Raw genomic sequence first — 23,277 nt, 5'->3', positions numbered from 1 at the left:
AACCACACCCGAACCCACACAGACAACACATCCACAACCACACCCGCACCCACACAGACAACACACACACAACCACACCCGCACCCACACAGACAACACACCCACATCCACCTACCTACCTACCAATCAACAAACAAACAAACCAGCCAGCCACCGTTTTAGAAGCACGAGTAGCGCCGTGGTCGTAGCATTGTCTGCGTCTTGACGAAGCCTCCTGCGACCTGCCCTCGACCTCACCTTGGGTGTTAATCCTCAGGTCAACCAAGGTCATATGTGGTGTCACGTGTGGGCAGCGGTGGCCGTCGCCTTCAAAGGGGACAGGAAATTCCGGGGCGGGGCGAGGCGGGAGAGCGGTCGGGTAGGCGGGGAAGAGGAGAGGAGAAGAATGGCAAAGGGGGGAGGGAGGGAGGGAGGGGTGGAGGCAGGGTAAAGAGAGACAGGAGTGAGGAGGAGGAAGAGGAAACTAGGGGAGGAAGAGGAGGAGGGGGAATGAAAAGAACAAGGTGAGGAATGGAGAATGGGATTAGAATGAATAAGAATATTTGGGAATATATAAACAAAGGAGAGAAGTGCAAGCGATGAATGCAGTTTTTGACGGGTTTGAACCTTGATTAGATGAAACTGACAATTACCATAAAAAGTGCGACGTATGTTCATTTGGCGACACCTTTAACTGTGGAAGACTTCTGTAGATGAAAAAATAGCATGACTACAGACAGAATGGAGCAAATGATTGCATAGAACTACGAAACAGACACCCTCGCATACTCAGACATACAGACTCCCACGCCTATTCAGACATACAGACATGCACGCACATACGCGCACAGACATACTGTACACACACGCAGACACGTGCATGCACACAAGCACGCGGACACACGCACGCGTGTGCGCAGATACTCATAAATGCACAAACACTTTCATACACGCAGACACAGCCTCATATTCACACACAGACATAAATGTATATCGACAGACACATACACAAACATATATACAGGTACAGGCACACAGGCATACGCGCCCACATACATCCGCTCTCATACACACAGGCACGTATACACCCGCTTGTACACACACACACGCATACACACACACACACACACACACACACACACACACACACACACACGCATACACACACACACACACACACACACACACACACACACACACACACACACGCACGTGCTCACACATACATGCACATACGCACGCACACACACACACACACACACACACGCAACCGCACACACACATACACACGACTCGGTAGCGCGGTTGGTAGAGTCCCTGACTGTCACTACGGAGGTCCGGGTTCGAATCCTGCCCAGGGCTGAAAATAACTTCAGTATCGCTGCGTTTCGAGTCGTTACTCAAACTCTCGTGGGCGGGGACTTTGGGGTGTATGTGCGTGTAAGGTCAAAGCATTACCCATAGATCGGTCATACGAGCTCTGAGCTTTCTTCTGGGAGGGAAATAGCTGTCGATCACGAGTCCAACACGTGATCCAAGACCAAGGTGAATCACACACACACACACACACACACACACACACACATATATATATATATATATATATATATATATATATATATATGTATACATATATATATATATATATATATATATAAATATATATGTATATATATATATATATATATATATATAATTTATGTATGTGATATGATATTTCTTGGATTGCTTTCGCCACTGTCGGATCGCTAACGTAGTGCAGAGTTCTACTGATCTCTTTGGTCTGGTGATGTATTTTACTCGTTTTCCTTCGACCAAAGCAGTTCTATATGACGTCATCGTCTGGGTCAAGCACGGAGATGAATGAAATAGTCTGACCGCAAAATTAGAAGAAAGAAAAAAAAATGGCCACCCGGCACGTACGGGGATAATCGAGATAGGTGACAACCCTTTTCACTGTTGAAGTACCGATACGGAATGCAAACTCCTTCATTCTGAAGGAGGAACCACGAACTTGTCTAGGATAGCCCAGAGGTGGCGTGAATGAAGAAGTATAGGTGTCACCCGGTACGGACGGGGTCGAGTCGTGTCGCACGCGGCACTTGGTCGCTATGGCCACGCGACTTGCCTTCCAAAGTAACAGGACGTGCAATTATACCGTCAAATGGGTCGGATCAAGCAACCTGCACATAACAAGCGCAATTAATCCAACCATTGCCTCTTTGCAAAGTCCCGGGACCACATGTTCTTTCTTTTGTGAAAGGAAGGTCTCAGATAGGTATTGTATCGATAAAAGAAACTTGATAAGGATTAGATGGTCTGCACGCAAATAGAGCATTGTTGGTAACGCGAATATGAGGTTGATCCAGAAGAAGTGCATAAATCATGACCAGCTGTTACTTTCCCAAAACCTGTTGTGTTTGGCGTCCATAACGCGTCGCCGGGGACAAATCGATAACCAAATATGACCGAGACGGATTCCCTTCCAGTGCCGCCTTTAGACCGAGTGTTTTCTCAATTAATGCAGCCATTTACTCTGTTTGCTGGGTCATAATGTCTGTATTCACTAAGTTCTGTACAGTATGGACGACCTGACCCGTGGGAAATATGTAAGAAGATTAGATTGTTATGAAAATACCTTAATACTCTGAAGCCTGTGCGGAAATTAAACGAGATTATTATATTCGCGTATACTGTATGTATATATGTATTTGTGTATGTTTTACGTATGTGTGTATGTGCAGGTGCGAATGCATGCATGTATATATGAAATCATGACAAATGCGTGAATGAGTGATGCTTGTGAACTAGATTCCTAATAAAATCCCTGTAGATGGCTTTTTAACTGTACCGTAGTAATCTAGAACACTAACTTTCTTGTACATCTTCTCCCACCCTCATTCGCGAATATATGAAAATGTATGTATGTATACATGCATGCATGCACGTATGTATGTATGTATGCATCCGACCTATATATGGACCAAAAGGTCTCCTGTCGGCATGCTCCTCCTTTGTATGTATGTATAAATGTCTGTATATATATATATATATATATATATATATATATATTGCATTTATGTATGTGTGTATGTTTTGCTTGAAACTACGAGGAAATCAAAGATCGGAATACTGACCGTTTTCGTCTATTTAAGACATTTTCAAAGTACATAGTATCACAACAAAGTACAGCTTAAAAACAATAGTGTAGAGAACAGGAGAGGTCACTCAACATAAATACATAAAGATTGTATTACAAAGAAACAACAATAGAAATAATAATAATAATAATAATAATAATAATAATAATAATAATAATAATAATAATAATTTATAATAATAATAACGATGATGATGATGATGATGATGATGATGATGATGATGATAATAATGATAACAAGAATATATAAATAAATTGGGTGACAATTGACACAAGTGATAAAAGGTCACACAAGATGGCTAAGGCGGAGCTTTGGGACATTGTTGTACAATTTGGTGATAATTCGGCTGGTTGTGTCTACACTATCTCTTGCAAGAATTGCAATTCTTGTTACATTGGTCAGACTGGCAAGGATTCAAAATCTAGATTGAACCAGCACAAGTATAGTGTCCGTACTGGCCAATCTTCAAGTGGGATTTTTGCTCACATTAGAGACTGCATTGATTGGGATAATTCCCAAGAAATTGTTTCGTGTAATTCTTATTTGGTAAGGAATATAATTGTATCATGTCTCATTAAAAATAAATTTTAATGAGAATCTCAATTTAAGCACTGGTCTTTTCAAATCAAATAATTTTGTCATTAACCAAATTGTAGGACAATGTCCTAAAGCTCCGCCTTAGCCATCTTGTGTGACCTTTTATCACCTGTGTCAATTGTCACCCATTTTCTTTATTTATTCTTGTTATCATTATTATTATTATTATTATTATTATTATTATTATTATTATTATTATTATTATTATTATTATTATTATTATTATTATTATTATTATTATTATTATTATTATTATTATTATTATTATTATTATTATTACTATTATTGCTATTATTATTATTATTATTATTATTATTATTATTATTATTATTATTATTATTATTATTATTATTATTATTATTATTATTATTATTATTATTATTATTATTATTATTATTATTATTATTATTATTATATTATTTCTATTGTTGTTTCTTTGTAATACAATCTTTATGTATTTATGTTGAGTGACCTCTCCTGTTCTCTACACTATTGTTTTTAAGCTGTACTTTGTTGTAATACTATGTACTTTGAAAATGTCTTAAATAGACGAAAACGTTCAGTATTCTGATCTTTGATTTCCTCGTGGTTTCAAGCAAAATATCTTTACTCACGTGTTTTTTTTGTGATTACTGTTGCATGTATGTATGTATGTATATAATGTATGCATGTATATATGGATATGATCTTACTGAATACATAAATGTGGATATGAATATGTGCGTATGTGTATATGAATATATGTACATACATGCATGTGTGTGTGTGATTCACCATAGTCTTGGGTCATGTGTTGGACTCGCGATCTACATCTATTTCCCTCCCAGAAGAGAGCTCAGAGCTCATATATGACCGATCTATGGGTAATGCTGTGACCTTACACGCACACAAACACACACACACACCCAACTCCCCTCCAACTAGAGTTGGGGTAACGACTTGCAGCGCAGCGATACTGAAATTATTTCAGCACTGGGTGGGATTCGAACCCTGACCACCGTGTTCGAATCCCATGTGTAACCTAGTTGCATTATACGGGAAGGGAACTATGCTCGTCACTAGTGACCCGTCTTTGTATCTTTCAGCATCAAGTTTGTTCTTAAATTCTTGTATAGTATTTGCACACACTGTTGCCTCATCCAATTTATTCCAGATATCCACCACTCTGTGTGGGAAGCTATTCTTTTTCAGATCTCTTCTATAACTATCCTTTTTGAGTTTCTTTTCATGTCCTCTTGTTTTTCCTTATCCCACTTTAATATATCATCTCTATCGAGGACTTCTACCCTTTTCATAACTCTGTAAATAGTCAGTAGATCTCATCCTTCTCTTCTTTGTTCTAGGGTTGGTAGTTCAAATTTGGAAAACCTTTGCGTGTCAATTTGGAGAGTGTTGGTGCCATCTTTGTCGTTGCTCTTTGTATTCTTTCTAATTCCTTTATATTCTTTTTAGTACTGGGTGTCCGTACTGTCGCAGCATACTCCAGTCTTAGTCTTGTCAGTGTAACTAATATTTTCTTTACCATTTCCTCATCCAAGTAATCAAAGGCTACTTTCATTGACCTTAGTAAATTGAAGTTTTCTCCAACTATGTTGTTAATATGCTTGTCTGGTAATATGTCTTTGCTGATAATTACTCCTAGGTCCCTTTCCGAGCTTACTTTTTTGACTTCCTATGTACCAATTTTGTATTGCCCCGATATTCTATTTTTACTTTTTCCATACTCCATTATAATACATTTCTTGATGTTAAAGTTCACTTTCCAGTTTTGACTCCATTCCCGGACTTTATCCAAGTCTTTCTGTAGTGATTCACAATCTTCCTCTGTACTTACTTTCTTTAGTGGTTTTGCATCATCTGCAAAGAAGTTCATATAACATTCCACACCTTCATCCATGTCATTTATATATATATGACAAACATAATTGGAGTCAATACCGAACCTTGTGGGGCTCCACTTATCATTACTTCTCAGGTCGAGTATGTGTCTCTACGCACTACCCTCATTTTTCTCCTGGTCATCCATTCCAATAATTTTCCTTGAATACCACTTATTGATTCAATTTGTCTTAATGGTTTTTTGTATGGTACTTTATCAAATGCTTTTTGTATATCTAGAAAAGCACAATCCGCCCATCCATCCCTTTCTTGTATTATTTCTATTAGTCTCGAGTAAAAAAAAATCAAATTGTGTTGGATTCAGTATATATTTTTTTCCAGATATTTAATCCACCTACTTTTGATCAATTATTTCACATATTTTTGCTATTGTGCTTGTAAGGGAGACTGTCTATAGTTAGTTGGATTTTCCTTGTCCCCCCTTTATATATTGGTACAATATTTGTATTTTTCCAATCCTGTGGTACCTTTCCATCTTTGAGTGAGTAACTAATTATCTTGTATATTTTATCCGTTAGCTCATCTGTACATTCTTTTAATATCCAATTTACAATTCCATTAGGACCGTGTGATTTTATGATATCAAGGTTTTTATTTGGTCTCTAATTTCCTTCTGTGTCACAGTTATTTCTTTTACTGGGGGTATCTTTCTCTCTGTATTTCCTCCCAATTTTGTGTACTTTCAATCGTAAATACAATTTTAGAATGTTTGAAACACAAAGGCAAAAGCCGACAAGACTGAGAATCAACACCGTGTGAGATCGAAACCTTTATTGGTACGACGTTTCGCTTGATACAGCTTTTTTTTATGTTTGTTAATAATTTCAGCCATTTCTACATCTTCTATATATTCATTATTCCCTTGGCGCAGTCTTACTATTTCTTGTTTGTCTTTTAGTTTACCATTCACATACCTATAAAATAGTTTAGGTTGATCCTTGCATTTTTCTATTATGTCCTTTTCATAGTTTCTCTTTTCATTCTTGCGTATTTTTACATATTAATTTCTTAGTTTGATATATGTTTGCCACTTGCAATTTTTTATATATTTTTCCATCTTTTCCAAGCTTTGTCTCTTCTATCTTTAGCCTCACTAGATTTTTTGTTGTACCAGTACTTTATGTGCACCCTTTCTTGCCTCTGTTTTGGTACGTATTTGTTTATTCCCTCATTATAAATTTCTTTTAATATGTTCCATTTCTCTTCCATCTTTGTTTCTTCATTTAACTTTTCCCAGTTTGCATTTTGAAATTTTTCTGAGTTTCTCAAAATCTGTTTTGTTGTACATTAGTCTTTCTTTTCTACGTTTCTCATTTCTTCTCAAATCAATTTGTTCTTTTAGTTCGAACTCTATTAGTAAGTAGTCACTTCCCAATTGGTGTTTTGTATTCTATTCTATCCACAATTTCAGGCTCTGACGTAAATATTAAATCTAGTCTCGACGGTTTCTCATTGTTTCTATATCTGTTATTTTCCTTTACCCATTGAGTCATTGTGTATTCGATGGTCATATCCAGTAGTATGTTTCCCCAGAGGTCTCCTCCATTTTCACTGTAATTTCTTTCAAACATATTTCTTTTGAGTTAAAGTCACCCACAATTACTATGTTTCCTCATTCTTTCAGTAAATCAGTTAGTGCATTCCAACATTTTGGAATGATCACTTTCTGTCCAAGACTGTTTTTGGGGGTATATATATTACTACAAATTTTGTACTTTTCATGTCACTGTTTTCAACTTTTATCATGATCAATTCGACATTATATTTTCTTTCTGCTACCTTAGTCACATTAAGCCTTTCTTAGTCAAAAACATGACTCCTCCACACTCTTTCTTTCTATTTTTTATCCAGTTGTTATATAGACCTTGTCCCACAGTGTTTGGTGGTAGAGAGCTTTTAATTTCGTCTCCACAATCCCCATTACGTCTTGTTTTTCTATTGCCAGAGAGTCGTTTAATTCGTTTAGTCCTGAAATCATATTGTCTATGTTAGTATACGTTATTTTTTATTTTTTTCCTTTCTCCTCTTTTGTCTTTTATTACGTTTAATTTTTATGGACAATTTTCTCGGTCTCAGGTCGAGCACTCAAAAAAGAAGAAGATAAAATCTCCGTTCTTTTCTCGTTTTTTTTTTCACTTCTAGGAGGGAGAGAAGAGGGTAGAGGGGAGTGGAGTATGTAGGGGATGGAATGGGTGGGAGTGGTTTCTATGCCTTTGTTTTTTGGCTACCTCCCGTGTAAGGGGGAAAAAGCCTTTGTTATATGTACGTATGTATGTACTTCTAAGTGCATTTTCTTTCTCTTTTTCCTCATTGTTCATTTCTTTTTCATCCAGACGTTTTTGTAATTTTAATTATTTGACAGCTTTGCTGTTTTTGATAGTACTTCTGCTATCATTTGAGACCTTAGCTTGGTTTTTAGTGGCCTATATTGTTTTTTTGTTAGAGTACTGTCCCATCTTATGTACCTCTTCAATCTCTTTGTCCATATCCTGTCCCTCTTCTTGTATCTATTTCAGAATTACTTTTGCAATTTTTCTCATTTTTTCTCTTTGATATCTATTTATATAATGTTTTTCTTTAATACCATAAACTACAATGCACTTTTTTATCCACTGTGTCTCTGAATAAATTGTCTTTTTCTTTAATTACTTTAATTACCGTTTATTTGTCATTTTCTTCCACTTGTTGTTGTACTATTTCCTTAAAAGTTAACTTTTGATTTGTCATGTTCCATTTCCCATTGGTTTATCATTTCTTGGAGATCAGTCTCCTTAATAGTTTCTCCGAATTTCCCGGTCACCGCCTGTATTTGTTCTTTCAGTTCTTTTTTCAAGGCCTCGTTTTTGTTTTTATATTCATTTTTCATTCTTTCATTCTCATTTCTGATCATGTTCAATTCTTTCTTAAGGTCATCAAGCTCCTTGTTCGTCTCATTATTAGCTCATTTAAGTTGAATTATTTCTCTGTATATTGTCCTGTAGTCAATTTTCAAATCTATTAGTTCATCCAATAAATCAGTATTATGCTAATTAAGATATTTTTGTACCTAGGTTCTCTATCCAACTCTAAACATCTACCTTAAATTTCACCTTCTCTTGCAAACCCTGAAAATGCTTAATTATCCAATCTTTGAGTCGCTTTTGGAGTTTTATTCATGCAGGATCTTTTTGGCATTACCCCCTGCGGCGATTCCAATCTGCTCACGCCCAGACATCTTTTGTTGGTTCACTTTTTCTTCTTTCACTTTCGTCTCCCTCCATTTTTATAATAATTCTGCCATTTCGGCCACTCGGTATGCACAACTCCCTTCGCGTTAGTAAATACAACTAGTGTGTGTATTTACCTAGTTGTATTTACCTAGTTGTATTTTACGGGAAGGGGAGCTATGCTCGTGGTGTCCCGTCTTCATATCTCATTTTATCTAAACTATTTTTAAATTCATGTATTGTTTTTGCACACACCACTTTCTCATCTAACTTGTTCCAACTGCCTATTACTCTGTGAGGAAAGCTGTTCTTTTTCAGATCTCTTCTATAGCTGTCTTTCTTGATTTTCTTTCCGTGTCCTCTTGTATTTCTATCATCCCATTTTCTTAGGTCCTCTCTATCAATAATTTCTATGCCTTTCATGATTCTGTAAATAGCTATCAAATCTCCTCTCTCTCTTCTTTGCTCTAGTGTCTGTAGCTCAAGTTTTTCTAGTCTCTCTTCATATGATAGTTTTGAGAGTGTTGGTGCCAATTTTGTAATTGCTCTTTGTATTCTTTCAAGTTTTTTTAATACATTTTTTTTTTGGTACTTGGTGACCACATCGTTGCTGCATATTCCAATCTTGGTCTTATCAGAGTGATTAGTATTTTCTTCACCATTTCTTCATCCAGGTATGTAAATGCCACTTCGATTGTTCTTATTAAATTATAAGTTTCACCAAAAATCTTATCTATTTGTTTCTCAGGTGACATATTATTCATAACAATGACTCCCAGGTCCTTCTCATTTTCAACTTTTTTTTTATTCTTTCTTCTCCCAGTTCATATGATCCTGTTATTCTGTTTTTGCTTTTTCCAAATTCCATTATACTACACTTTTTAGTATTGAACTCCATCTCCCACTTCCTACGCTATTCCCAGACTTTATTTAGATCACTCTGTTGTGATTCACAATCTTCTTCCGTGTTCACATTTTTTAATAGTTTTGCATCATCTGCAAAGAAGCTCATATAACTTTCAATTTCTTCATCCATATCATTAATATATATAGCAAACATTATTGGGGCCAGAACTGTTCCTTGTGGAACACCACTTATTACTTCATCCCAATTTGAGTGTTTGTCTCTTATCACTACTCTCATTTTTCTTTCTTGCAAAAAGTCTTCCATCCATTTAATCAGTTTGCCCTGTATTCCTCCTTCAGTTTCTAACTTCTTAAGCAACTTCTTATGTGGTACTTTGTCAAAAGCTTTTTTTAGGTCTAGAAATGCACAATCAGCCCATCCATCTCTTTTTTGTATTACATCTATTAGCCTTGAACAGAAACATATTAAATTGGTGACGCATGATCGTCCTTGTCTGAATCCAAAGTGCCTTGGATTTAGCACTTTTTTTTTTGTCTAAATATTTTACCCATTTATTTTTGACAATTCTTTCACAAATTTTTGCTATTGTACTTGTTAGAGAGACTGGTCTATAGTTGGCAGGGTCATCTTTATTTCCCCCTTTATATATAGGTGCTATATTTGCTTTTTTATCCAATCTTCTGGAACTTTTCCTTCTTTCAAGGAACTGTTTATTATGCTATATATTTTGTCGGCCAGTTCATTCCTGCATTCTTTCAGAATCCAGTTTGCTATTTCATCTGGTCCATGCGATTTTCTGACATCAAGATTACTCAAGTGTTTCATTATTTCATTCTTTGTTACTTCTATTTCTTTCATAGGGGGGACTTTCTTTTTCCATTCGATCTCTTCAGGTTGTAAACACTAATTTAAAATGCTTGTTCATAATTTCCGCCATTTCTATTTCCTCTGTGTATTCAACTCCTCCTTGTCTTAATTTCTCCAAATCTTGTTTGTTTTTCAGTTTGTTTACAAATCTGTAAAATAATTTTGGTTGATCTTTACATTTTTCTATGACATCTTTTTCATATTTTCTCTTTTCCTCTCTGCACGGTTGTACATATTCATTTCTATAACAAGTATATATTTTCCATTTTTCAGGTCTTTTGTCTTTTTTTCCATTTGGTCCAAGCTTTGTCTCTTTTGTCTTTTAACTCCCTACAACTTTTGTTGTACCAGCACTTTACATATTCTTTTTCTTGTTTTTGTCTTGGGACATACTTTTCCACTCCTTTTTTTTTTTTTTTTTTTTTTTGTCAAAATATTCCATTTCTCTTCCACTGTTGTTTCTTCTTTGTATATTCCTTCCCAGTTTTCTTTTGAAAGAATTCTCTTATTTTATCAAAGTTTGTTTTTTCATACATCAATCTTCCTTTTCTATATTGTTCATTTCTGTCCATGTATTTTTTCTCATTTAGGCCTCATTTAGTTCCAGTTCAATCAATATGTGGTCACTTTTACTTATTGGTGTTTTATATTCAATCTTTTCCACTATTCTAGGTTCAGATGTGATTATTAGGTCTAGTCTCGATGGTTCTTCTTCATTTCTATACCTAGTGTTCCCCTGTATCCACTGTGTCATTGTATGGTCAATAATCATCTCGAGTAGAACATTTCCCCATGAGCCGTCTCCACCCTTTACTGTCACCTCTTCCCAGCAGACTTCTTTGTAATTATAGTCGCCCATCATAACTATTCTTCCTCCATCTTCCATTATCTTATTTAATGTTATCCTTGTGTCTTCTAACATACTTTTATGTTCACTCTCTTCCCACGAGGCTGTTTTTGGAGGCACATAATTTATCACAAACTTTCTGCTCTTCTTATCTCTGTCTTCCACTTCGATCATAATCATCTCTACTGTATTCTTTCCATATGTGACACACCTCACGTTTATATCCTTAGTCAGGAACATAACTCCACCCCCTTGTTTTGTCTCTCTGTTTCTAATCCAAATGTCCTACACTGTTGGGTGGTAGTGGACCTTTTAATTTCGTTTCTACAATTCCCATTATGTCCGGTTCTTTTTCCTTCAGATAATCATTCAGCTCATTCAATCCTGTTATTAATCCATCTATATTTGTGTAAGACACTTAGTTTTCTGCCACTTCCATTGTATTCTCTGTTTCCCTTTTGTTTTTCTCTAGTATGTCGTATTTTCTTACTTTCATATTCACTACTCTCCAATAGAATTTCTCTTTTTCTGACTCTGTTCTTTTCTCGTTTTTTTTCCTTAGCTTCATGTCTTTTCATTTCTCCTCCTCCCTTTCCTCTTTATTCATTTCTCTTTTTATCCATGCCTTTTTATATTGTTCACTTGTTGCTAGTTTCCCTGTTTTGGATAAGATATTCTCTGCCGTCGTTTGTGACCTGAATTTAATCTTAATTGGTCTGGTCTTATCTGTACTATACTTTGCGAGTCTAAACATCTCTTCAATTTGTTTCATAATTTCATGTTCATCTTTCTGAACTAATTCTAGTAAACTGCTTACTTTTTCTTTTTCCTCATTGATTCTTGTGGTTCTATTTAGGTTATGTTTCTCTTCCATTTCTAATATAATTATACATTTCTTTTTATCTGCTAAGTCTCTTACTATATTCTCCTTCTGTCTCATCACTTTAATAACTGAGTCTTCAGTTTGTTCTTTCATTTCTTGTTTAATTATGTCAGTAAATGCAATTTTACTGTTTTCTTGGATTTTTTCCAACTCTGTGCTTCTTTTGCTATGGCCTCTTTATTGTCTTTATTATTCCTCTTTAATTCTTCATTCTCCTTTTTTACTTCTTTAACTGTCTTTTTAATTCTTCTATTTCTTTAGTTAAGTTTTTGTTCACCTTCTCTAGTTCTTCCAATTTTTCAACTCTGCGCAATCTTTGCTATGTTACCGAACCTATTCTCCCAATGTTCGGTCATTTGTTCAAGTTTTTCCTCTAGTCTTGGTAATCGGGGGAGGTTGATATCCGCCCCCCCCCCTCATTAAATCCCTGGAAATTATTATCCTCACCTTCCATTGTGCTGCTCTTATCTATATTTATAATCTTTACAGTTTTGTTAATCCCCTCACCAAAATCATCGGTCCTTCTCTTGTTTACAAGACGCCTGGCCTCCTGGACCAAGTCCTCCCCTTCCTCATTTCCTTCTATTTCCCTCAGTAATCCCTCCCCTTCTCCTTTTTCCTCACTTTCCCACTACACCACGAGCTTTTCCCTTCCCTGTAAATACAATAAGGTACTTCCTTTGCGTTGAGATCCACGTAAAATTCACTTTTTCTTCAGAACTTCAATCTTCGCCGTCCATCCGACGAAAGTGTGTGTGTGTGTATTCACCTTGGTCTTTGGATCACGTTTTGGACTCGTGATTGACAGCTATTTCCCTCCCGGAAGAGAGCTCAGAGCTCGTATGACCGATCTATGGGTAATGCTATGACCTTTCACACACACACACACACACACACACAACTCCCCGCCCACGAGAGTCAGAGTAACGACCCGAAGCACAGCGATACCGAAATAATTTCGGCCCTGGGCAGGATTCGAACTGGTTACTGCGAGCACCACCGTACTTCCCAGTCCAGCGCTCTACCAACCGCGCCACCGAGAGTGAGTGTGTGTGTGTGTGTGTGTGTGTGTGTGTGTGTGTGTGTGTGTGCGCGCGCGCGCATGTTTGTGTATGTATATATTTACGTATTTTTTCGTGCACACGTGCATGTGTGGCTGTGTGTATATATATATATATATATATATATATATATATATATATATATATATATATATATATATATATATATATATATATATGCTTGTGGTAACGGCCATTCAGAATACATGCTTTTAAGTCAACAGCAGTTACAGCATTGTTCAGCTTTCAGTTTGCTTTCTCAAATTTTCTTTACCATGTTTCGGTCTTCGTTGGTCAGGGTACTATCAATCTGCCATCTTCAGGAGTTGTATCTTGTGGTAATAGATCAGGGATAACAATTTACTTAGTTGACATATAAATAGTCATGTTACCAAAGCAATATTGAAGATGGCTGATTGATGGCCGAAAGACGTCTCGAGGAAACAAACTATAGATTTTAGAAAACTACTTAGTACCCTGACCAACGAAAACGAAAAAATCGTAAGGAAAATTCAGAGCAAACTGAAAAATTAACAACGCCGTAAGTGTTGTCGATTTTAACAAAACACACACACACACACACACACACACACACACACACACACACACACACACACACACACACACACACACACACACACACACACACACACACACACACACACACACACACACACACACACACACACTTCAACGAACGGACGGCTTAGAGGACGTTCTGAAGAAAAGTGAAGTTTTGTGGATCCCAAAGCAAAGGAAGTGCCTATTGTATTTACAGGGTGGGGGGGGGAATTGCTCGTGGAGTAGTGGGAAAGTAGGGAAAGAAGAGAAGGGGAGGGATTGCTGAGGAAAATGGAAGGAAATGAGGAAGGAGAAGACTTGGCCCAGGCAGACAAACGAAATGTAAACACCAAAAAACGGCCCCCCGACCTACTGAGTGACGACGAAATGTCTAATAAAAATGTAAAGATTAGAAGTATAGATAAGAGCAATACAGTAGAAAGTGATGAGAATATTTTCCAGGGATTTAAAGAGGGTGGGGGGGGACACCTGAGAGTCATTGTTATGAATAATATGTCACCTGAGAAATATATAAATAAGATTTTTGGAGAAACTTGTAATAAGAACAATTAATAAATAAGAACAATTAATAATAAGAATAAGAACAATTAAAGTTGCATTTACATACCTGGATGAAGAAATGGTGAAGAAAATCCTAATCACCCTGATAAGACCAAGATTGGAATATGCAGCAATGATATGATCACCAAGTACAAAAAAATGTATAAAAAAACTTGAAAGAATACAAAGAGCAATTACAAAATTGGCACCAACACTCTCAAAACTATCATATGAAGAGAGACTAGAAAAACTTGAACTACAGACACTAGAGCAAAGAAGAGAGAGAGGAGATTTGATAGCTATTTACAGAATCATGAAAGGCATGGAAATTACTGATAGAGAGAATCTGATAAAATGGGATGACAGAAATACAAGAGGACACGGAAAGAAAATAAAAAAAGACAGCTATAGAAGAGATTTGAAAAAGAACAGCTTTCCTCACAGAGTAATAGACAATTGGAACAAGTTAGATGAGAAAGTGGTGTGTGCAAAAACAATATATTAATTTAAAAATAGTTTAGATAAAATGAGATATGAAGACGGGACCCCACGAGCATAGCTCCCCTTCCCGTAAAATACAACTAGGTAAATACAACTAGGTAAATACACACAAACACATGTTTATCCGACAGAGCTGTGGTACCGAGTTGCAGTGCTGTGGCGCTTTTCAGCTCTGGTCTGGGACCGAATTCAGATTGCTGCATGAACGGTGAAAAACGGCATCACTACACCATCGTGTGCGCGCGTGTGTGATTCACCATGGTCTTGTATCCCGTGTTGGATTCGTGATCGAGAGCTCCCGGAATAGAGCTCAGAGTTCATGTGACCGATATATGGATAATGCTGTGACCTTACACGCACACACACACAAACGAGAGTTGGAGTAACGACTCGCAGCGCAGCGATACTGAAATTATTTCAGCCTCGGGCGGGATTCGAACCCGGACCTCATTGGTAGCAGCCAGGAACTCTACTAACGGCGCCATCACGCTCGCGTGCGCGTGCATGCAAGTATGTGTATGTATGTATGTATGTATGTATGTATGTATGTATGTATGTATGTATGTATATATGTATGTATGTATGTATGTATATGAATTTATGTATGTAAGATCACCACATTACGCATAGATCGGGCCATATATGACTCTCATCCGTGAGGGCAACAACTGTCGATCTACTAGTCTAACTCATTAGCTAAGATCATGGTGAATCACACACGCGCGTGAAAAAAGAAATATCCACGTACGTGTAGCAGTCAGAACGTAGAAACACACCGTCATCGTAATTTAAGCTATGACAGAAACCCTAGGCACAAATCCAATTTTCTATGCATAAGAAATTCGAAGATAATGATAGACTGGTGAATCCCGGACTGTGGGAAGTTGACCATTGTTGTACTTCTGGAGAAATCATTATGCAGCAGCCAAGGTTTGGATGATGTGGGTAAAAACATAATAACACCCACTCTTGCGAAATGAAAAGTGTACAAAATTACAGCGTAAACGTAAATAAAAACTACCAATAGTGATCTAGAAAAGGCAGCGAAAAACAAATTAATACATGCAAATTGTCGTACATCGGGGCGGATCAATGAAAGTCACTCATAATTCAAATTACCGCGTGCTGGTCACCGTTGTCGTTTGATCGGAGACCGTTTTTTCAGTTTTCTTGGGACAAACTTCACTGATTTTCGTACGTCAGATTTGTTTTCATGTTCCTTTAGTTTGCCATAGCAAATGTCATTGGTAACTCCAGTTACTCATAACCCTTATAGTTATTCCACACGTACTAACTGCTTTAAATAGAAAACACGGTTTCAATTTGCAACTCTTTTTCTGTCGTCTTTCTAAGTGAGCAGCACTCTCGCGTGTCCACTAGTAAAATTGACGCTGCACCTGTAATCAAGCACTCGTTGTTGGGCTTACGCTTTATACGATCTAAGAGTATTATTGTTAGTTGAGTGACGGCTGTTGTGGGCAACGGTTGGACCCGAGCAGATACGGGCGGTGGTCAAGAGGTCTTTCATTTGCCCCTCAAATTATCAAAGGTGAGACCCTTCGTATATACTTGTCCGGCGTGTTATTTGGCAACGTTTTATATTAACATTTAGTAATGAACTTGTAGAAAACTTAATTACAAATGTGTCCCACGATCGGTATTTAATCTGAGATAACCATGTAGACTATACCCATATAGACTATGAATTCGAAGATATGGAGTCGTATAGATGGCAAAAGAAAGGATACTGCGTGATCGGAATTGGTGAGGTTGCACCAGTATCACTCGCGTTTTTTTTTCCAACGGTAATGGTTTTTAGGTTTATTAATTGCAAGGAAATTACTTTTAAAAACATGTCGGAAACTGACAACATTGGTTTTCTCTGTGAAGTTCATACATCGTGCCATATATTTTTGGGCAGCAATCAGTTTCACCTTTTCGTTTTTGCTTTTCAGAGATATTTCACACATACGCGACTCAAGTGAATTTGTTTAAACAGACACGAAATTTTTTTTTCGAATATCCAAACGTCAAACTACATTTACGTCATTTATTGGGAAGCTGAATGACAAACTAACAGAAGTTCAGCCTATAAGAATATTAGACACATCGATGAGCCCTTAGAAAAGTTTAGAATGCTGTAAGCGAAGCCGTCTTCCAGATTTTTAAATTCACAACATGACGAGGATTGATTGTATGATCAAGGCTTTTATTTATTCCAAAAAGTCGGAAACGAACAGTAATGTAATTATATTATTATTATTATATTATATTATTATCACTTATCATTATTTATCATTATTATTTATTATTTTTAATTATTATTATTTTATTATTAATGTAATTGTTATTATTAGTTATTTTCTCATTTTGTTATTCAATTATTATCATCATTATTATTATTATTATTATTATTATTATTTCATTATTTTAATATTCAAAATCATTATTATCGGAAGCTCGCTGGCTGAGCAGGTTTGGGCGTCGTTACTTGCGGCGAATGTCGAGGAGATGGCGGTTCGAATCCTGCCACCGGCGAAGTTGAACTAAGGGCATGGTTAATTGAATTCTACGCTACGAAGCCCTCTGTGACGGGCATCGTCCTAGCCTTCCAATAGGGTGGAGTTTGTGACGTTAAACCATTATTATCATTGTTGTTATTTCATGATATTAGCATTATTTAAATATAATTACTACCACCACTACTACTACTAATACTACCATTAATAATGATACATATACTGTACCAACGGCTTTCCCCCCTTACAAGGGAGGTAACCAAAGTCAAAGGCATAAATCCACTCCCACCCATTTCATCCCCACATACTCCACTCCCATTCGCCACCCCTCCCTCCCTCTTATCTTGGCTCCTCCAGGATGACAGGTCATCCCTGCATCTCGCCCACTGCCCTGGGTCAGAAGCAACGTAGCAAGACACAACACTTTCATAGCAAGGACGCTTCATTTAATCGGCGACTCCCTATCTCCGTCCCCTTATGCAGAAAAAATAAGGCGGGGAGAAATTCCTCTGGGCTGCGTCAAAATATCATTCACACATACTCCCTCACCCCCATCCCCCACCCACACCCTTCCATGCATCACCCATACACAACCATTCCCCATTCACCCCTATCTTCTGTCTTCTTCCTCAACAGACATTCCCCTCTTTCCCAATGTCTCTTTTACTACACCCATCCAGCACATCCTTGGTTGCCCCCTCATATTCACTCCTTCCACCTCTGCCTTTCATACCTCTTTTACTAATATTTCTTCACTCACTCTTTCCATGTGTTCAAACCCTATATCCCAAATTCCCTTTCCATCCCCGCTGTCCTCTTCACCTCGTCTCTCACTCTATCCAGTCTAGTAACCCCTATCATACTTCTCAGGCATTTAATCTCAAACACGTTTTAACTCTTCCCCTCTTATGTTCCATGTTTCTGCCCCCATACAATGCTGTTGGCACAACCACTCCTTCATACAATCTCCTCTTAGCATCCATTCCCAAATGTCTATTTCTCATTACACTTTAATACCTCAATATATGTACTCGCTTCTCTCATTCTACATTTTACCTCCTCATCCACTCCCTTTCCCACTACATTCGCACCTCAGTATCTAAAGTTATCCACTTCCTCCAGTCTCCCTTGATAATCACTTCCAATTTGCTGCCATCCTCTCCCCTTGCACATCTCATCAACTTACTTTTACTCAAATTTATCTTCAGCTTCCTTCTTTCGCACGCCTTCCCAAACCCCGTCAGTAACTTCCTTAATCCCTCCTTTGATCCCGCTACAAGCGCAGTGTCTTCAGCAAACAACAACTGGCTTATCACTCATTTTCTCCATTTTCTTTAACCATCTCCAATCCCCGACCCATTACCCTTGCGTATACCTCTCGCACCGCCCCATCCATGTATAAGTTGAACAGTCAAGGCGACATAACACACCCCTGGCGAAGTCCCACCTTTACCTCAAACCACTTACTCTCTCCATTTCTAATTCTAACACGGGCTCTACTACTCTCGTAAAAACATTTGACTGCTCATTTTTACCCATTAAACTCCGATGACAAGATTCTTGTCATTTGGTCAAATAAAACAAAAAATCATAAAACACCAAAATGTTTGATCAAACACCAGAAAAATATGACGTCGGTCCTCGCTTCGCGAAGCGAGGACTGACGTCATCTTTTTCTGGTGCTGTTTGATCAAACATTTTGGTGTTTTATGATTTTTTGTTTTATTTGACCAAATGACAAGAATCTTGTCATCGGAGTTTAATGGGTTAACAGGTTTCCTCCTATCCCATATATCTGCAATACCTCCCACAATGTCTTCCTGTCATAAACCTTTTCCAAATCCATAAAGGCCGAAAAACATTCTTACCTTCTCCTAAAGCTTTCTCACATATCTGCCTTACCACAAAAATATGACCCGTGCAACCCCTACCTGTCCTAAACCCACACTGTTCTTCACCAATTACTCCCTCTGTTCCTGTCCTAATCCTCTCAGTCAAAACCCTCTCATAAGCCTTCCCAACTATACCCAACAAACTGATCCATCTGAAAATACTATACTCATACTTGTCCCCTTTTCCCTTGTAAAGTGGAATTATACAGGCACTCCTCCAGTCCTCTGGAGTCCTTCTTTTAAGCAAACATTAAACAACCTCACCAGCCAGTTCACCATCACTGTACCATCCTTTTTAGACACTGCGCATGACACCCATCCAACCTAGGTGCCTTACATGCTCTCACCATTTTAATAACTGCTTTCACCTCATCTTTCCTTATTTCTCAATTTTTCTCATTCGTCATTGTCATTTTCTTAGCGCTTCCCACTGCAACCACCTTTCCCTCCCTATCCTTCACATTTAGTAACCCTAAAATATTTTGCCTCTCCTCCTCATACTGCTGTCTCTTCAATTATCTCTCCATCTGCACATTTTACCTTTTCTTCTGTACTTGATTCGCCTCCTCTTCCTCTCTTAATTTCTTTCCAAAACATAGTTTTATCAATATATAAATAAAAATATAACTATTTCAAAATGATTCTGAAATGACCTCAGCTGTGACGGTGTTTAGGGGACACTTCCGTAAGGGTGATTGGCTGCACAATACCGACTACCGATACGATGCCAGGAGACGAAACGGCAAAGAAGCGTAGACAGAGGTACTTATGGAATTCTCTAACGGCTACCAAGGCTATAACGAAGAAGATTTTCTAAGATCAGGTGTTGGCAGCTAGACTAAGGGACGAGCACAGTAAAACGTTCCCTGGGTTGTACGCTGACATCAATATCCTCAACGTGAAAGCGCCTATACACGAGTTCCAAAGGAAGGTGATCCCCTTCAAATCAACACAAGAGAACGATAAACAATTCGAATACAGTGACGATATGTTTGACGGATTGGAGTGTTTGGACGATATGATAAATGAGGATTCAGAGGCGTTCATGCGGCATTACTTCTGAGGATATAATAACTTCATTAAACACGGTGCAAAGTCTGATCACTGGAACTTTCAGATACATTTCTTAGACTTCAAAACGAAAAAATATATATATTAGCGACAAATACGCTATAAGAAAGGTAAAAGTTGCGATTAAGCTTAAAAATGAAATGGAAAAGAAAGTTATCGTACACGACGCTCCATCTACCTCAAACCAAGAACATACCTCTTTCAAAATAGTTCTGAAATGACCTCAGCGGTGGCGGTGTTTGTGGGACACTTCCGTAAGGGATTCTCTGATTAATTATCTATACCGAAACCACTAAAGAAAATGGAGAAATAGTAACGAAACGACCACGCAATGTAGTATATAAGTTGTTCATGAATACTTTTTTAATTGAGTACGGAGTAATCAATATTCCTGAAGACGTATTCAAACTAATAAAAGAAGAGGCTGTCAAGATGATTATGCTAGACTACGACATTAAGGATGAGATTTTGGACAAACTAAGGGATAAAAATGAGGAACTACATGAGAAGTTGGAGAAGAAGAAGAAGTTGGATCAGATCTTGATCATGATCAAGAGGATGAGCGATGAAGACAGCGACGAAGAAGATAGGTCGCCCAAACGTAGTTTCCACGCGGAAAAAATACTCTGAGGTAGAATTTGACGAAGGCGAACCGTCTACTAAGAAACAAAAGGTATCTGTGGATTGTATGGCCCGCGAGCGAAGCGAGTAAGCGCCACAGGCCAAGCAACCTTCCGAAGGGAGGTGCGGCGAAGCCGCTGCTTGTTACTTTAAATTTTTTTTTTTTGTCATACTCCTACCCTATTTCACATCCGCCTCCTTTGTCTTATGCTTTACATCTCTTTTCTTTTCTTTGTATCTCTCGTGTGACTCTCTCGTCCTATTTTGTAGCCAATCTGTGAATCCTTGCTTCTTTTCTGCAACCTTCTTTGCTTCATCATCCCACCACTCACTACCCTTCCTTCTATTTCCTCCCGTCCTCCTTGTTCCACACACCATCTTTGCACACTTTATGACTCCCTCCTTGAAACATCCCCATTCCTCTTCCACTCCTAGTTCCACTCTATCCATCACTCCCTCCCATTCTTCTCTCAGATTCTTCTTTTACTCCTTCATTTCTTTCTCATTTAAGCAATTTACTCTAAACACCTCCCTACCTTGTGTCCATTTCCTTTCTCCATTTATCTTCCACTCTCAACTTACCTTCCACCAAAAAATTATCTGATATTCCCCCACTCTCTCCCTTTAGAACATGTACATCCAAAACTCCGCTAATAATAACGCAAAAAAAAAAAGATATCCGTCATGAGCACGGCAAATGTTGTCGATCCGGGTACCCGATGCGATCCTTCACGGAAACGAAGAGAGCGAGGGAGAGGGCGATCACGTCCCATTACAAAAAGGTAACGTGATATTAGGTTAGGTTGATTACATCATCTACCAAAAAGGAATGACAAAACTCGTGATAAATCAGTTTCATTCAGTTTAGAATTAAGCAACGCCATTATCGTTTGATCCCTGCTATTTGTCGTTGAAAACAGTTTCTTTAGGTAAGGAATCTACACCAGGAGGGCATAGAAGCGGCCGGAGCCGTCACCTTTACCCTATGTGCTTGAACTGTTGGGGCAGGTAACAGTCACTGTTGGGGATCGGTGAGGAGTGCGGGAGTCGAACCCACAACTAAGCGATTGCAAGACCAGCATGCTTCCGATTGCACCACAAAATAAAAAATGGCGACGCAAATTGCCGTTCGAAACACACACACACGACTCGATGACGCCTTTGGTAGAGTTCTCAGCCGCCACTACTGCGGTCTGGGTTCGAATCCCGTCCAGGGATGAAATAATTTCAGTATCGCTGCACTGCGAGTCGTTACTCCAACTCGTGGGCGGGGAGCTGTCTGTGTGTGCGTGTAATGTCACAACATTACCCAAAGATCGGTCATATATGATATCTGAGCTCTATTCCGGGAGGGAAATAGCTGTTGATCACGAGTCCAGCACGTGATCCAAGGCCATGGAGAAACACACACGCATATATACATATATATATATATATATATATATATATATATATATATATATATATATATATATATAATGCAAAAGAGAGACATTGACCCCTTCTTCACTAGGATTAATAACATAGATCGGCTATCCAGTTCTCCATGGAATAGGAAGTTAATGGGCTACTTCCCTCCCCAGACGTCCTAGTATCACGAGAAGGAGACCATCTCAAGGCCAGTGTATACAGAAAACCAACATACACAGACAGACTACTAGACTTTGACAGTTACCACCCGGCCTACCACAAGAGAAACCTAATCCGCACGTTATGGAACCGAACAGACAAGATGTACTCTACGGCTGACGCGGTGAGGGCGGAGAAAAGGCGCCAATGTGACGTTTTCCGGGAGCGACTTTTATCTTTTATTTATGTATCAACTGATTTGATCATCTATGTATTTATTTTTCTTTATTTATTTATTTTTGTAGTGTATTGTATTCTTTAAAACGAGTTTTACTGCAAAACAATTTCTATGTAAACTTTTAGAATAGTTTCACATGCAATTGAAATATATCGAGCCTAGATTTTGAAGTTTTAACTTTATGTTGCTTAGAGCCTCACCTTGTCTAAAATTGGCTATACATCTTTGAAAAAGAAATCATCGTAGTATAATGATAGTGAACCATAACGCCCAAATATCGAAATCTGACAGCAGTGGCACAACCAAAATGCTGTTTAAAGGGCAGCTCAGGTTGAACACAGATCTAGTGTGGAGTGAATAGGGATGCTTATTTATT

General features: G+C 37.9%; 1 protein-coding gene across 1 annotated transcript in view; it reads left to right on the top strand.

Moving 5' to 3' along the window:
- The first annotated feature begins 271 nt into the window (after positions 1–271).
- LOC143028124 (uncharacterized) overlaps positions 272–23,277 on the top strand; it is a 61,318-nt gene continuing 38,312 nt past the window's right edge. Inside the window, exons 1-2 of the mRNA XM_076189757.1 lie at positions 272–358; positions 16,450–16,540. Coding sequence (XP_076045872.1) covers positions 272–358; positions 16,450–16,540 — 178 coding nt within the window. The remainder of the gene's footprint in view (positions 359–16,449; positions 16,541–23,277) is intronic.

This window comes from Oratosquilla oratoria, chromosome 1 (assembly GCF_046742065.1).
Source record: "Oratosquilla oratoria isolate Oo_2021 chromosome 1, ASM4674206v1, whole genome shotgun sequence".
Taxonomy (NCBI): domain Eukaryota; kingdom Metazoa; phylum Arthropoda; class Malacostraca; order Stomatopoda; family Squillidae; genus Oratosquilla; species Oratosquilla oratoria.
The sequence above is the reverse complement of the archived record's forward strand: the minus strand, read 5'-3'. Positions and strand labels throughout refer to the sequence as shown.